Source organism: Podarcis tiliguerta (assembly GCF_965153285.1).
Source record: "Podarcis tiliguerta genome assembly, chromosome: Z".
NCBI classification, from domain to species: Eukaryota; Metazoa; Chordata; class Lepidosauria; order Squamata; family Lacertidae; genus Podarcis; species Podarcis tiliguerta.
The window spans coordinates 23,628,873-23,643,578 of record NC_139553.1 but is presented as its reverse complement, the minus strand read 5'-3'; the positions used below and the strand labels follow the sequence as shown (position 1 = coordinate 23,643,578).

General features: G+C 46.4%; 1 protein-coding gene across 3 annotated transcripts in view; it reads right to left on the bottom strand.

Moving 5' to 3' along the window:
• LOC310669598 (tigger transposable element-derived protein 1-like) overlaps positions 1 to 14,706 on the bottom strand; it is a 433,144-nt gene that overhangs the window by 242,836 nt on the left and 175,602 nt on the right. Inside the window, exon 2 of one of the 3 annotated variants that reach the window (XM_083423967.1) lies at positions 13,627 to 13,892. In XM_083423967.1, the coding sequence (XP_083280093.1) occupies positions 13,632 to 13,892 (261 nt within the window). In that variant the 3' untranslated portion in view covers positions 13,627 to 13,631. Of the gene's footprint in view, positions 1 to 13,488; positions 13,893 to 14,706 lie in introns of those variants that run through there. The other 2 variants (XM_083423966.1, XM_083423968.1) reach the window with 2 other exon arrangements.

Here is a 14,706-nt window from a genome sequence, read left to right as displayed (position 1 = left end):
TCGAAAACCTCCTCCTAACAATAAAGGGACACGGCAAAGGGATGGTATCTGCAATATACAAAATACTACTCTAAAACCCCATGAACTCCCTAGACATAATCAAAAAACAATGGGAAGACGACATAGGCTATGCGATTAATCCCACTCAGTAGACCAGAATGTGGTCTAAACCCTCTTAAATCCATATCAACGAGGAGAGAACTCACTCTGAAACTCATCTACAGGTGGTACCTAACACCAAGGAAATTAGCACTAATACGCCTAGGAACCTCACCAAAATTCTGGAGAGGGTGCACCTCCACAGGCACATACATACACATGTGGTGGGAATGCCCCAAAATCCAACTATTTTGGACAACAGCCATACAAGAAATATGTAAAATAACTAAGCAAGTAATAGAAATCACCCCAGAACTGGCCCTACTAAACATATTCCAAGACAATAGTGCCCACTCACATCACAAAGAACTCATAACCCACCTACTCTCAGCAACCAGGAACATCATAGCCAGACACTGGAGAGACCTGACAGAGACCTGTCAGGAGTAAGCATGGACCAATGGTACCAAATAGTATGGGAAACAGCCCTACTAGAAAAATTAACCAATAAACTGAAACTGACACGGGGACAAATAGAAGAAGACGCCTTCACCCCGGTATGGCTCCCCTTTATCACATACACAGCCCAACAAGACAATGACAAGAACCCACCAACAGCATACGAATCAATATGGCTAACCTGATTCAAAAACACCCATCCACCCCACTCACACATGAATACGAAGTTCACCACAGCCAATCACAAACAAGCAACCGCACCCTAGGCCAACCCCAATTTCTCTCCCCACCAAAGGAACACAAGCGAATAGCAAAGAGAACCCGCACAAACAATGCTGACACAAAACCCCACACATACATTAAGCAAATTAGAAACATCATCTCCCGACCCCACCCCCACTCGCCTTTCCCACCTCCACCTCTCCCCCCCCCTTTTCTTCCTAATGTAACCCTAATGTCTCAACAAATGAAACTGACCCATGGAAAATGTAACTTGAAAAAAGAGAGATTGCACATACCTTTGTAAACCAAGGAAACTTTAATAAAAAAGGGGGGGGGGAAGAAATAATAATAATAATAATAATAATAATAATAATAGGGCATCCATGACTTGGCTTTTGGAAAACAGGAGGTCTGCAGTTCTTAATTAATTGGGAATCACGGTTCTAAGCAATTTCAGCTTGGCTGCTCCTGCCTTTTAGTGTTTTTGCCCAAACAGTGAAGTCAGAGCTGAGACTGAGAAGTTAGTTGGACATCAGGAACCCAAAGGATCCTAAAGAACTGCTGTTCCACCCTCCCCTGATTAGTGGTTTCTGTCTCCTTATAATCTTTGTTTCCAATCAGGACCTCTGGTACTCCCTTAAGTCACTTGCCATCAATTCTACTACATGGTGAAAGCTTGGGTAGTGTTAAAGAACCTCCCTGTAAGAAATACAAAAAAAGGAAAAGAGCAAACTGTGGGCATTTTGCAAATAGGCATGTCTTCTATAGAGCAGGGATTCATGAAGAATATAACTTGCAGTGCAGTGGTAGTCTACTCGGAAGTAAGTCTCTTTGTGTTAAATGGGGCCTACTTCCAGGTATCTGGGTACAGGATTGTAGCCTAGGCTTTCTTGTAACAAAGAGATTCATGGTGGGAGGGTTCCCTTGCACACATCAACCAGGGAATAATCACTTTAATGCAATTGGGATTTTTGCATCTAAACATGCACTAATCAAGACAGATTAAGATTGCCTTGAGGTATACTGTATTTTTTTTTGGGGGGGGGGGATATCTCCCTTTACAAAGATAGATCATTTTGGTTAAAGGAAGCAAAAATTAAAACCAGCAAGAAACTAAAAGCACATCGGCATTCTTGTCTGAACAAAAATGTTTGTATCAGGTGCCAAAAAGGTACAGTGAAGGCTCCTGCCTAATGTCAATAGGCAGGGAGTTCCAAAGTGTAGGTGCTGCCACAGGAAAATATCAGATCTTTACAAATGCAGAACTGGCCCCTGTAACTGTGCCAGTTCTGCAGATTAAAGTGGTCAAGAGGGCATATATGAAGTAAGGTAGACTGGTCCTGAGTTATTAAGGCCTTTGTATAGCAATAGTAACACGTTGAACCTGGCCTGGTAGCAAACCCAAAACCAGTGCAGATCTCTGAGCACAGGTGTTATTTGCTGACAATATCTCACCCCATCAGAAAATGTGTTTCAGAAGTCTCCATATCAAATACAAGAGAAGACCCACATAAAGAGAACTACAGTAATTAATTCAGTATTGAAGTAATTAATGTATGAACTACTGCGGCAAAGCTTTTCTGATCCACGTATAATGGCAAGCTGTTGAACCAACTGCATTGGTAAAAGGTGCTTCTAGTCACTGACACTACCAGAGTCTCCATTGACAATGGTGTATCTTAGAAGCATGCCAAACTGCAAGCCTGCTTATTCAGGGGCAGTGCGAACCTATCCCAGGTAGGCAGTTGACCAAGTTTCCATCCATAGGAGCAGCTCATCCACAGTGCCTCCATGTTGCCATGATTCAGGCTCAGCTTGTTTTTCCTCATATTTCCCAGCCTTGCACTCAGGCCAGGGACTGCATGGCCTCTCCTGATTCAGATGTTATAGAGAAATAGAGCTGAGTGTCACCAGCATACTGATAGCACCTTGACACAAAACTCCTAATGACTGCTCCCAGTGGCTTCATATGGATATTCAATAACATTGGAGATAATATTGTGCCCTGCAGTACCACGTAACGTAAGTGTCAAGGGGTCAAAAAACAGTCTCGCCATGCTACTCTCTGGACACAGCCCCAAAGGTAAGAGCGGAACCACTGTAGTACAGTGCCTTCAATTCCCATTCCACAGAGCTGGTCCAGGAGGACACCATGGTCAATGGTAAGCAAAAAGCCCAAGAGAGATAAAAAAGCAGAAACAAGGTCACTCTCCCCCTTTATATCTCTTTCTATGTCTTCACAACAGCTACAGGTGAAACTTGAAAAATTAGAATATTGTGGAAAAGTTCATTTATTTCAGTAATTCAACTTAAAAGGTGAAACTAATATATGAGATAGACTCATGACATGCGAAGTGAGATATGTCAAGCCTTTATTTGTTATAATTGTGATATTATGGCATACAGCTGATGAAAAGCCCAAATTAAGAATCTCAGAAAATTAGAATATTAAATGAAATCAGCAAAACAAGGATTGCAAATAGAGCAATACTGGACCTCTGAGAAGCATGCATATGTACTCAGTATTTGGTTTGGGCCCCTTTTGCATCAATTACTGCCTCAATGCGGCATGGCATGGATGCGATCAGCCTGTGGCACTGCTGAGGTGTTATGGAAGACTAGGATGCTTCTATAGCAGCCTTTAGCTCTTCTGCATTGTTCGGTCTCATGTCTCTCATCTTTCTCTTGTAATGCCCCATAGATTCTCTGTGGGGTTCAGGTCAGGCAAGTTTGCAGGCCAATCAAGCACAGTAATCCCATGGGCATTGAACCAGGTTTTGGTACTTTTGGCAGTGTGGGCAGGTGCCAAGTCCTGCTGGAAAATGAAGTCAGCATCCCCATAAAGCTCATCTGCAGAAGGAAGCATGAAGTGCTCCAAAATATCCTGGTAGACTCTGGACTTAATGAAGCACAGTGGACCAACACCAGCTGATGGCATGGCTCCCCAAATCAGCACTTCACACTGGACTTCAAGCATCTGGCATTGTGTGCCTCCCCATTCTTCCTAATGAGATGCAAAAGCTGCTCTCATCAGAAAAGAGGACTTGGGACCACTGAGCAACAAACCAGTTCTTTTTTTTCTTTAGCCCAGGCAAGATGCTTCTGACGTTGTTTCTTGTTCAGGAGCAGCTTGACAAGAGGAATACAACATTTGAAGCCCATCTCCATGTTCCGTCTGTGTGTGGTGGCTCTTGATGCACTAACTCCAGCCTCAGTCCACTTCTTGTGAAAGTCCCCAACACATCTGAATGGTCTTTTCCTGACAATCCTCTCCAGGTTGTGGTCATCCCTGCTGTTTGTGCACCTTTTTCTTCCACACTTTCCCCTTCCGCATAACTTTCTATTAATGTGCTTCAATACAGCACTTTGGGAACATCCAACTTCTTCTGCAATTACCGTATGAGGCTTTCCCTCCTTATGGAGGGTCTCAATGATGGCTTTCTGCACAACTGTCAGGTCAGCAGCCTTCCCCATGATTGTTCTTCCTACTGAACCCATTGCAGGTGTTATGGATTGAATAGCTACTGCACCTTTTCACAATATTCTAATTTTCTGAGATTGTTAATTTGGGGTTTTCATCAGCTGTACCCCATAATCATCACAATTATAACAAATAAAGGCTTGACATATCTCGCTTTGTATGTCATGAGTCTATCTCATATATTAGTTTCGCCTTTTAAGTTGAATTACTGAAATAAATGAACTTTTCCACGATATTCTAATTTTCTGAGTTTCACCTGTATATGAAGTAGGGAAGGCTGAGATTTGGTGCTGGGACCAAGGCAGGAAGTGAACAAAAACAATGATGAATTAAGCGAGTTTAAAATGTGAAACTGTGCACGCTCAGAGTATTAAAAAATAAGATTCAAATTTGGCAAACTAATTTTTGTTTGTTTCCTGTAAAACACCAGGAGTGAAATGGAGCAATCAAAGCATAGAGGGTAGTCAGACGGCTGCTTTCCTGGCTTTTGCTACAATCCTAACTACACTTACCTGGGAGTAAGCCCCATTGAGTTCAATAGAACTAACTTCTGAGTAGACATGTTCAGAAATGTGCTCTCAGTGTGGAGTTTTTAAAAATGTCTAGTGTTTCGTCACCTCTCTTAAATGGGTTTTTGTTGTGAATGAAAGAGCTCAAGATGGTGTACATGGCTTTCCTCACTTGCCATATTATTCTCAAAACAAGCCTGCGAGGTAGGCTAGGCTAAGAGACAGTGATCCAAGTGTTCCAAGTGAGTGTTGTAGCTGAGTAGGGTTTGAGTTCTTTGCATGGTTTGGGACTGGTACTGGAGGAGAAGAGGACTCCTATGCCTTTAAAGCTGTATAGCAGACAAACTAAGGGTTTTCTAGTCTGCAACTACACTTATGAAGAAAGCTTCACCTGCTGATATTTTGTTTGACATCTTATTACTTGCGTGTGCCCCCTAATTCATTTTGGGTGCTCCAGCCCACCTACAAAAACGGCTACAAATTTGCGTGCCATGTAAACTGTTTGCAAACTTTATGCAAATTTGTGACGTTTTTGGATGCCCTGTTGCACTTACCAATCAAGGCATAGTATACAGGGCACAGAGAAGCCTATTGGCCCCAGATACCTATATACAAGCCCCCAGTCTTAGAAAACTTTTCTAGCACTAAGCCCTACTGAATGAGTTACCCCACTGTAAACATTCAGAGATACTACAGGATACTGGGGAGAAATGCGTTTTTTCCCTAGTGGCATGGAGAAGGCTTTTCTTTACGTTGTGTTCCTGCTGCTGATTTATGGAGGGGCGCCTGAAAAAAAGGAGAGCCAGCTGTCCACCGCCTCCATGGGTGCGACGGAGCCTCCGGCGACAGTTTCAGAGGGGACGGAGGGGCGTGGCACATCCGACTCCAACTTTTCTGGCAGCACCGCAGAAGTCGGACTAAACCAGACGGACAGCCCCACCGATGGAGAGTTGCAGCCGAACACAACGCACCTTCCGCTTGAAAAGAAACGTAAGTTGTCTCCACCCCCTGGCCTAGTAGTTGCGAAGATGACTTTCTGGAACCCCGAAAGCCACTTTACTTTCTCTTCGACCTTTCTGTGGAAACCCTGACTCCTCTTTTCCCCTATGCGATTGCCTTTCCTCCTCTCAACATCCAACACCTGTTTACAATAGTTTCACTTCAGGCAACTTTCCTTTTAACCCAGGGTCTCCAGGTGGTGGCATCCAGAAGATGCCTTGCACTACAATTCCCATCAGCCCCACCAAGCATGGCTGTGGTCCCAGAAGCCCCACGTCACACAGCTCTTCTGTAGTCCTAAGCATCCGCTGGGTGACAGCAGGCTGCCAAAAGGAATATAGCTAATTAGTGGTTTTGATATTATACCACAGGATCCTGGGTAGTGCTCCGGACTGAGCCCAGGGTTGCCTCCCTTCCCTTCTGCTCTCTTGTCTGATGCATGGCCTAAGCTTGCCATGGAGCTTCAGGACTACTTGCAGAATTTGATTTTGGTTTCCTTCAGTCTGCCCTCCTTGTTCTGCCACCATCTTTCAAGATCCTCTGCCTGCCTGCTGGGAGCCACGATACTGGAAGTTTTCTCTCAGTAATTTAGACTGCATGAAACCAAAGTTTGTGTAGTTTCAACATTTGGTCAGCTTTCCCCATTCCTGTCTATTTTGGACTGCAGGGGGTGGGTGTCCCTTTCTCAGCCCTTCTACTTGAGTTAGAGGGAGTGGAACTTGTAAGGAGAGTCAAGCATCCTCTTAACCACTAGACTGCACCCCCCCCCCATTAAATTATTGGTTTCTCGGTACCAGAATGGGAGTTGGTATGACTTTCTGGTCCACCTCCCATTCTTGGATGACCTGTGTATTACAGCTTCTGAGATTTTTCTTTATCTTACTGATACATTTTGTAAACTGCCCAGAGAGCTTGAGTGATGAATAAAATGAGACTCCTAAATAAATTATCTCTCCTTGTTTTGCTTGGAGAGCAGTGAGATACTGCATGGCTGCCTTAACCTGGCATTATAAGGTATCGGTTGGAACCGAACTGTAAGATGAACTATTGAAGGACAGGCATGTGGGAAAACCTGCAATCAAAATTACGATTATGATTGCTAAATAAGCATATGAAGGGGATTAAGGCTGACATAGTTTCTTTATTCCTAGAGAAGACAGACAGGAGTAGGACAAAGGATCTTAATATTTTCTTCTTTCTACTTCTGTCTCTCTCTTCTTTCAAGCCAGTGATTGCTTGGGCTTTTCTTAGAGTCCAGACTCCATTTTTGTAACTAGTTTTGTATTTTGTAACTATAAAGTATTTGTACATGAATACTGCTTTGATATATTTTCTGCCTCCATTGAAATGTAAGTAAACCTTTTTGTTTTTACTAAAATATGTGACTCATCAATGGGGACAAAGAAGGGAAAGGTTATCAGGATAAGAAGTGTGCTTTTACTCTGCTAAAAGTGCTCCGCAGCCTGTTTACTCTGTTTCTCCTGCACACATGGGACAGGAGGTTTAAATTTTAATTTACAGGTTTAAACCTCAATCCATATCCACGAAGGGGTGGGTTTTGAGGATCCTGGATCTGTAGGGGTGCCTGCAAAAAGTAATGACTGACAAGGTATCTTCTATTTTTCCTCCTCAGGTCGACAATACTACCCGTGGGTGCTCCTTCTTATGCTTTGCTTTTCACCATATGTTGTTGCTTTAGTCTCTGTTACTGCCCGTTGCTTCCTTTCAAGGCAGTGCAGAGCCCGTTGGCAATGTGGAGGAAGTGATGTGGAGATGATAGGTATGCGGCTATTAAACAGTTCTGACTCTGAAATTCCATCTCCTGAGACTTCTGACGACTAGGCAATCACCTTTATCCCATCAGCTCTTGCAGCTCGTGCTCCTGATTCCAGCTTGGAGCCAACTTGGAAGCTGAACCTGCTTTGTAGCCAGTGATGTTCTAGGATCTTCTTCTCTAATGGACAGACTGGGCAGGCCTCTGAAGCGCAATACTGTTTTCAATAATAATTAAGGGTGATATGTCTTGCACAATGCATTATTGATTATGCTTCTGGTTATGAATAAACTAGATTCACTACTGCACGGACAAGCAGTGCTCTCCTTGTCCAAAGTATTTCCTTCCCCTTTAGTGAAAAATGTGCTGGTATGTCATAATATGCATGGAATGGGATATTCACTACACTCTCTTGCCCCAATTAATACATCAGGGGAAACAGTAGTGAGGAAAGCACAGTGATCTCCTTATTGCTCTCTAAGGGTAGAACTTGTGCATGAACAAAGTGGGAGCATAGCAGGAATACATTTATACATATGCTGGATCTTCACATGCTACGCACCTACCTGGACTTTATGGTAGTATGTTAAATGTTTTGCCCTCAATAATAAGTCCACCATTAGGACAACTCCCATGAGCAAATGATAGCCTCAAGGGGCTTTTCTGCCTCTGATTTGGAATATTGACTAGATGGCATATAAGAAAACCCATGTGGTGTCCAAAATGTTGGTGGAACAGAGAGAAGGAACCATGTCAAAGGCACTGCAAAGCCACTAAGCCTTTCCTTGATGCTGTCAACAAGTCTGATACTGACAGCTCCCTAAAGAAATCACTGGCTAGGCAAAGCATGGAGGCTGTCTCTGAAAGCAGCTCTGAGAACATTGCCAGTGAAGAAGGGACAAAGCATTGTTGAGCTCCCATGTGAAACGCTTGGGTGGCTGACTCCTGCAGGTATGTGGGAATGTTCAGGGAGGCAGGAGAGGATAGATTGTTTAATTCTATCCTTTCCAACTTGTGTTAACAAGTTATATAATTTAACAGAGTAACATTCCCCTTTTAAACTTACACAGTGGATAGGTTTGCCAGGCTTGCTTAAGCCTCTAAAATAAATTTCATGGTAATTCCCCTTTATTCCCTCCTAAAAGCAATAGACATGACACAGCCTTGTATAAAAGGTATAGAATAGTTTATTCACACATTCTGTTCACAGATGGATCCCAAAAGGCAGACTTAAGTTACGAAATATATACACTTGGAATCTATCCCATAAGGAGATAGTTCCTTTGTCCTCTCTTGGCTGCCATGAGAGCATCTCAGGCTGATGCTGCTTCAACGAAAGCAAAATGGAGAAGAGGAGGTGTGGTGGCCAGCCCTGTGCTTTTGTTACCTGCACAGGTAAGGTCACGCCCACCTCTAGTCACATGTAGAGGAAGTTTGTCCCAGCCCAGGAGGAAACAGGAAGTTTATTTACTGGCTGGACAAACATTCTCGTCCACTATAGGAATGTTGAATTTGTCCACTATAGGAATGTTGAATTTGACCGCTGTCCACTATAGGAATGTTGAATTTGACCGCTCTGTGTTTCACACCCCACATTTAGGCTATCTCATCTATGAATATTTTGGTATCACACATTTTCTGATTTGTGATTTGACCTCTACCTGTTGACAGGGGTCTACAGCACGACATTAGCTTATGTTGCATACTACCCTGAATACTTTTCAAACTTAAATAGACCACTCTCTAATCTGACATGCCAAGGTGTGAGCGTCTTGCACCTCATTGATGCTCCTATTTGGCAGGTGGGGGGAATTTTTGGCCCTCCTGATGTTACTGAACAACTCCCATCATGCCTGACCGCTTGTTATGTTTGCTGGGACTGATCAAGTTTATAGGCAGCAACACCTGGAGGGTCCAAGTATAGAAGTTTATGCATGGTATAAAGAAAGTTGGTTGAGAACAAATTTTCTCCCTCTGTCATAACATTATAATTCATGGACATCCAATAAAGCTGAATGTTGGAAGATTCAGGACAGATTCTTAAAAAAGAAAAAGAAAAAAAACCTTCACAGAATGTATAGTTAAACTATGGAACTCTATCCCACAAAAGGCAGTGATGATCACCAATTTAGATGGCTTTAAAAGAAGATTAGACAAACTGATGGAGCAGAGGGCTGCTGATGGCTCCTAACCATGATGGCTGGGCTCAGATGCCACAGTTAGAAGCAGCAATGCTTCTGAATACCACTTGCTGGAAACCGCGGGAGCGGATAGCGCTCTTGTGTTCGAATCCTGATTTCTGGTTTCCCACAGGCATCTGGTTGGCCACTGTGAGTACAGGATGCTAGACTAGATGAGCCATTGGCCTGATCCAGCAGGCTCTTCATATGTTCTTATATCCCCACACCTGGTCTGAGGCAAAGCGGGGAGAGAAGACCTTTGCTGCTTCCCTTCCAGGTGTTCTGAGATGGAGCAGATCAGGTGTAAGGCAGGGATGAGGAACCTATGATGCTCCTGCTCCAAACCTCTTTGAACCTCCAACTCACACCATAACTGAACATTACCTATTCTGCTTCAAACAGAATGGAGTTGTAGTCCAAGACATGGAAAGCCACAGTCTTTCACTGTTCTTTGGGGTTCCTGCACTTTCCTTTACTTTTTATTAAAACTGGATTTATTTTTAGCACATGCGTGTTTGGAGATGCTTTTCAGGGTCCCCATTTTTGTTTCTGTCTAGGATTGGATTGAAATGGGAACTTTCAGAATTCCTGATCTACCATTCTCCCTTCCAGCCTTTCTCAACCTTGGGTCCCCAGATGTTTTTGGCCTACAACTACCACCATCCCTGACCACTGGTCCTGTGAGCTAGGGATCATGGGAGTTGTAGGCCAAAAACATTTGGGGACAGAGCAGGCCAGTGTCATATCCTCCAGAGAGAAAGAGGCACTTTCTCATTGATTCTGGAGTGGCGCTCTTAGCACAAAAGAGTGGCTGCCGAGACCACATAACACTGGTCTTGAAAGACCTACATTGGCTCCCAGTATGTTTCCAAGCACAATTCAAAGTGTTGGTGCTGACCGTTAAAGCCCTAAACAGCCTCGGCCCAGTATACCTGAAGGAGCATCTCTACCCCCATTGTTCTGTCTGGACACTGAGGTCCAGCTCTGAGGGCCTTCTGGCAGTTCCCTCATTGCGAGAAGTGAAGTTACAGGGAACCAGGCAGAGGGCCTTCTTGGTAGTGGTGCCTGCCCTGTGGAATGCCCTCCCATCAGATGCCAAAGAAATAAACAACTATCTGACTTTTCGAAGACATATGAAGGCAGCACTTTGAATTGTGCTCGGAAACGTACTGGGAGCCAGTGTAGGTCTTTCAAGACCAGTGTTATATGGTCTCGGCGGCAGCTCCCAGTCACCAGTCTAGCTGCTGCATTCTGGATTAGTTGTAGTTTCTGGGTCACCTTCAAAGGTAGCCCCACATAGTGTGCATTGCAGTAGTCCAAGCGAGAGATAATTAGAGCATGCACCACTCTGGCGAGACAGTCCGTGGGCAGGTAGGATCTCAGCCTGAGTACCAGATGGAGCTGATAAACAGCTGCCCGGGACACAGAACTGACCTGCGCCTCCATGGACAGCTGTGAGTCCAGAATGATTCCCAGGCTGCGTACTTTGTCCTTCAGGGGCACAGTTACCCCATTCAGGACCAAGGAGTCCTCCACACCCGCCCGCCTCCTGTCCTCCAAAAACAGTACTTCTGTCTTGTCAGGATTCAACCTCAATCCATTAGCCGCCATCCATCCTCCAACCGCCTCCAGACACTCACACAAGACCTTCACCGCCTTCACTGGTTCTGATTTGAAAGAGAGGTAGAGCTGGGTATCACCTGCATATTGATGGACACCCAGTCCAAACCCCCTGATGATTTCTCCCAGTGGCTGCATATAGGTGCTGAAAAGCATGGGGGAGAGGACAGAACCCTGAGGCACCCTGCTACGTAAAAAGCATGTGCGGTGTCACACACATGTGCTGTGCAGGCGCTGTACATAGTGGTTTACTGCCGGCACCACCCAAGCACCATACGGACAGTGGCAGGATGCCTCCATTGCCGCTGCAGCCGTGAGCAGAGGACCCCACCACTGTCCATGCGGCGCCGGCAGCAAACCTCTACGTAAAACGCATATGCGGTGTCGCACACATGTGCTGTGCATAGTGACACCATGCAAGCGCTGTACATAGTGGTTTGCTATCCAAGCGCTGTACGAATGGTGGTGGGATGCCTCCATCGCTGCTACAACAGTGAGCAGAGGACCCCACCACCGTCCATGCGGCGTCGGCAGCAAACCGCTACGTACAATGCATGTGCAGTGTTGCACACATGCGCTGTGCATAGTGACACCGTGCAGGCACTGTACATAGCGATTTACCATCCAAGCGCCGTACGGATGGTGGTGGGACGTCTCCATCCCTGCTACAGCCGCGAGCAGAGGACCCCACCACCGTCCATGTGGCGCTGACAGCAATATGTTACGTACAACACATGTGCGGTGTCGCACACATGCACCGTGCATAGTGACACTGTGCATTCGCTGTACATAGTGCTTTGCCAAAGGCACAGCCTGAACACCGTAGGGACGGTGGTGGAACACCTCCATTGCTGCTAAAGCTGTGAGCAGAGGACCCCACAACTGTCCATGTGGCACCAGCAGCAAACCGCAAGTACAACGCCTTTGCGATGTCGCACACATGCGCTGTGCATATTGACACTGTGCATGCGCTGTACATAGTGGTTTACCTTCCAAGCGCCGTACGGACAATGGTGGGATGCTTCCATCGCTGCTACAGCCACGAGCAGAGGACCCCACCACTGTCCATGCGGTGCTGACAGCAAACCACAAGTAAAACGCATGTGCGGTGTCACACAGATGTGCTGTACATAGCGGTTTACCGCCGGCACTGCCCAAGCACCGTACAGATAGTGGTGGGATGCCTCCATTGCCGTTGCAGCCGCAAGCAGAGGACCCCACCACTGTCCATGCAGTGCCAGCAGCAAACCGCAAGTATAATGCATGTGCGGCATCGCACACATGCACTGTGCATAGTGACACGGTGCAGGTGCCGTACATAGCGGTTTGCCGATGGCGCCATCTGAGCACCGTACGGACGGTGGTGGGATGCCTCCATCTCCGCTGCAGCCGCGAGCAGAGGACCCCACCACTGTGCATGCAGTGCCAGCAGCAAACCGCAAGTATAACGCATGTGCGGTGTCACACACATGCGCTGTGCATAGTGACACGGTGCGTGCGTTGTACATAGCAGTTTACCACGGCAGTGCCCAAGCGCCATACGGACAGTGGTGGGATGCCTCCATCGCCGCTACACCCATGAGCAGAGGACCCCACCACCGTCCATGCGGTGCCGGCGGCAACCGCAACGTAAAACGCATGTGCTGTGTCGCACACATGCACTGTGCATAGTGACACGGTGCATTCGCCGTGCATAGTGGTTTGCCAAAAGGTACAGCCCGAACACTGTACGGACGGTGGTGGAACGCCTCCATTGCTGCTAAAGCTGTGAGCAGAGGACCCCACAACTGTCCGCATGTGCTGTACATAGTGGTTTACCTTCCAAGCCCCGTACGGACAATGGTGGGATGCCTCCATCGCTGCTACAGCCACGAGCAGAGGCCCCCAACACCATCCATGCGGTGCTGACAGCAAACCACAATTAAAACGCATGTGTGGTGTCACACGCATGGACCTCACCACTGTCCATGCGGTGCTGACAGGAAACCGCAAGTACAGTGGTGCCCCGCAAGACGAAATTAATTCGTTTTGCGAGTTTTTTCGTCTAGCGAATTTTTCGTCTTGCGAAGCACGGTTTCCCATAGGAATGCATTGAAAATCAATTAATGTGTTTCTATGGTCAAAAAAAGTCCAAAGAAAGCCAAATTTGGTACAAGAAGAGTTTATTAAGTGCTCTTTAAAGTCACACATACTGTAAAGAGCATTTCAAAAATTGAAGGAACAATAACTTAACTTTCTAAACATGACAGAAAAGCATTTAACAATCACCAAAGCGCACTGTACATTTTCTAAGACTCTGGGGGACAACTCGAAGAAGGTTCCTCTTCTACTCTTTGCTTCTTGGTGAAGAACCTGTCCATGGTCTGCTGCTTCATCCGCCTTTTCAGGACCTGCCTGAAAGACGACATGACCATCGTGTCAAAAGTGTTCGCAAGGACACGGGTCAGGTTCTTGTCATGGTGGTGCCGCTCTGCAAAAGCCTGCACATCTTTCCACTTGTGACAAATGTCCCTCAGTTCTTTGGAGGACAGCCGTTCCTCAGTTGCTTCCTCCTCTTGCAGCGAGGCCTGTTCCTGCGCAGCCTCTGCCTACAGTTCGACAAGCTCCTGGGTGGTCAGCTCATGGTCGTGCTCCTCCACCAGCTCGCTGATGTCCTCCTCTGTGACCTCCAGGCCCATGGTCCTCCCCAAGGAAACAATGTCCTGCACCACTGTTGACTCTGGTGCATCAGAGTCACTTGGTGCCACACAGTCCGGCCACAGGCTGCGCCAAGCGCAATTCAAATTTCTCTGGCTGATCCCGTTCCAGGCTGTGGTGATCATCTTCAAGCAGGTGACGATGTTGAAGTGGTCCTTCCAGAATTCCCACAGGGTGATGGTGGTGCAATCAGTCACCTCGAAGCATCGCCTGAAAAGCTCCTTGGTGTACAGTTTTTTGAAATTGGCGATGACCTGCTGATCCATCGGCTGGAGCAGTGGTGTGGTGTTAGGCAGCAGGAACAGGATGTTTATGAAGCTGAACTCCTCCAACAAGTCCTCCTCAAGGCCTTTAGGATGAGCAGGAGCATTGTCCATCACAAGCAAAGCCTTCAGTGGCAGGTCGTTGTCCAGCAGGTACTGTTTGACAGCAGGGCCAAAAGCAAGATTGACCCAGTCCACAAACAGCACACGTGTGACCCAAGCCTTACTGTTGCATCGCCACATGACACTCAGCTGCTCCTTGTCGACCTTGTGTTTCTTGAAGGCCCGTGGGTTCTCTGAGTGGTACACCAGCAGGGGCTTGATCTTCAGGTCGCCGCTTGCGTTGGCACAGAAGAGCAGGGTCAGACGGTCCTTCATGGGCTTGTGGCCAGGCAACTTGGTC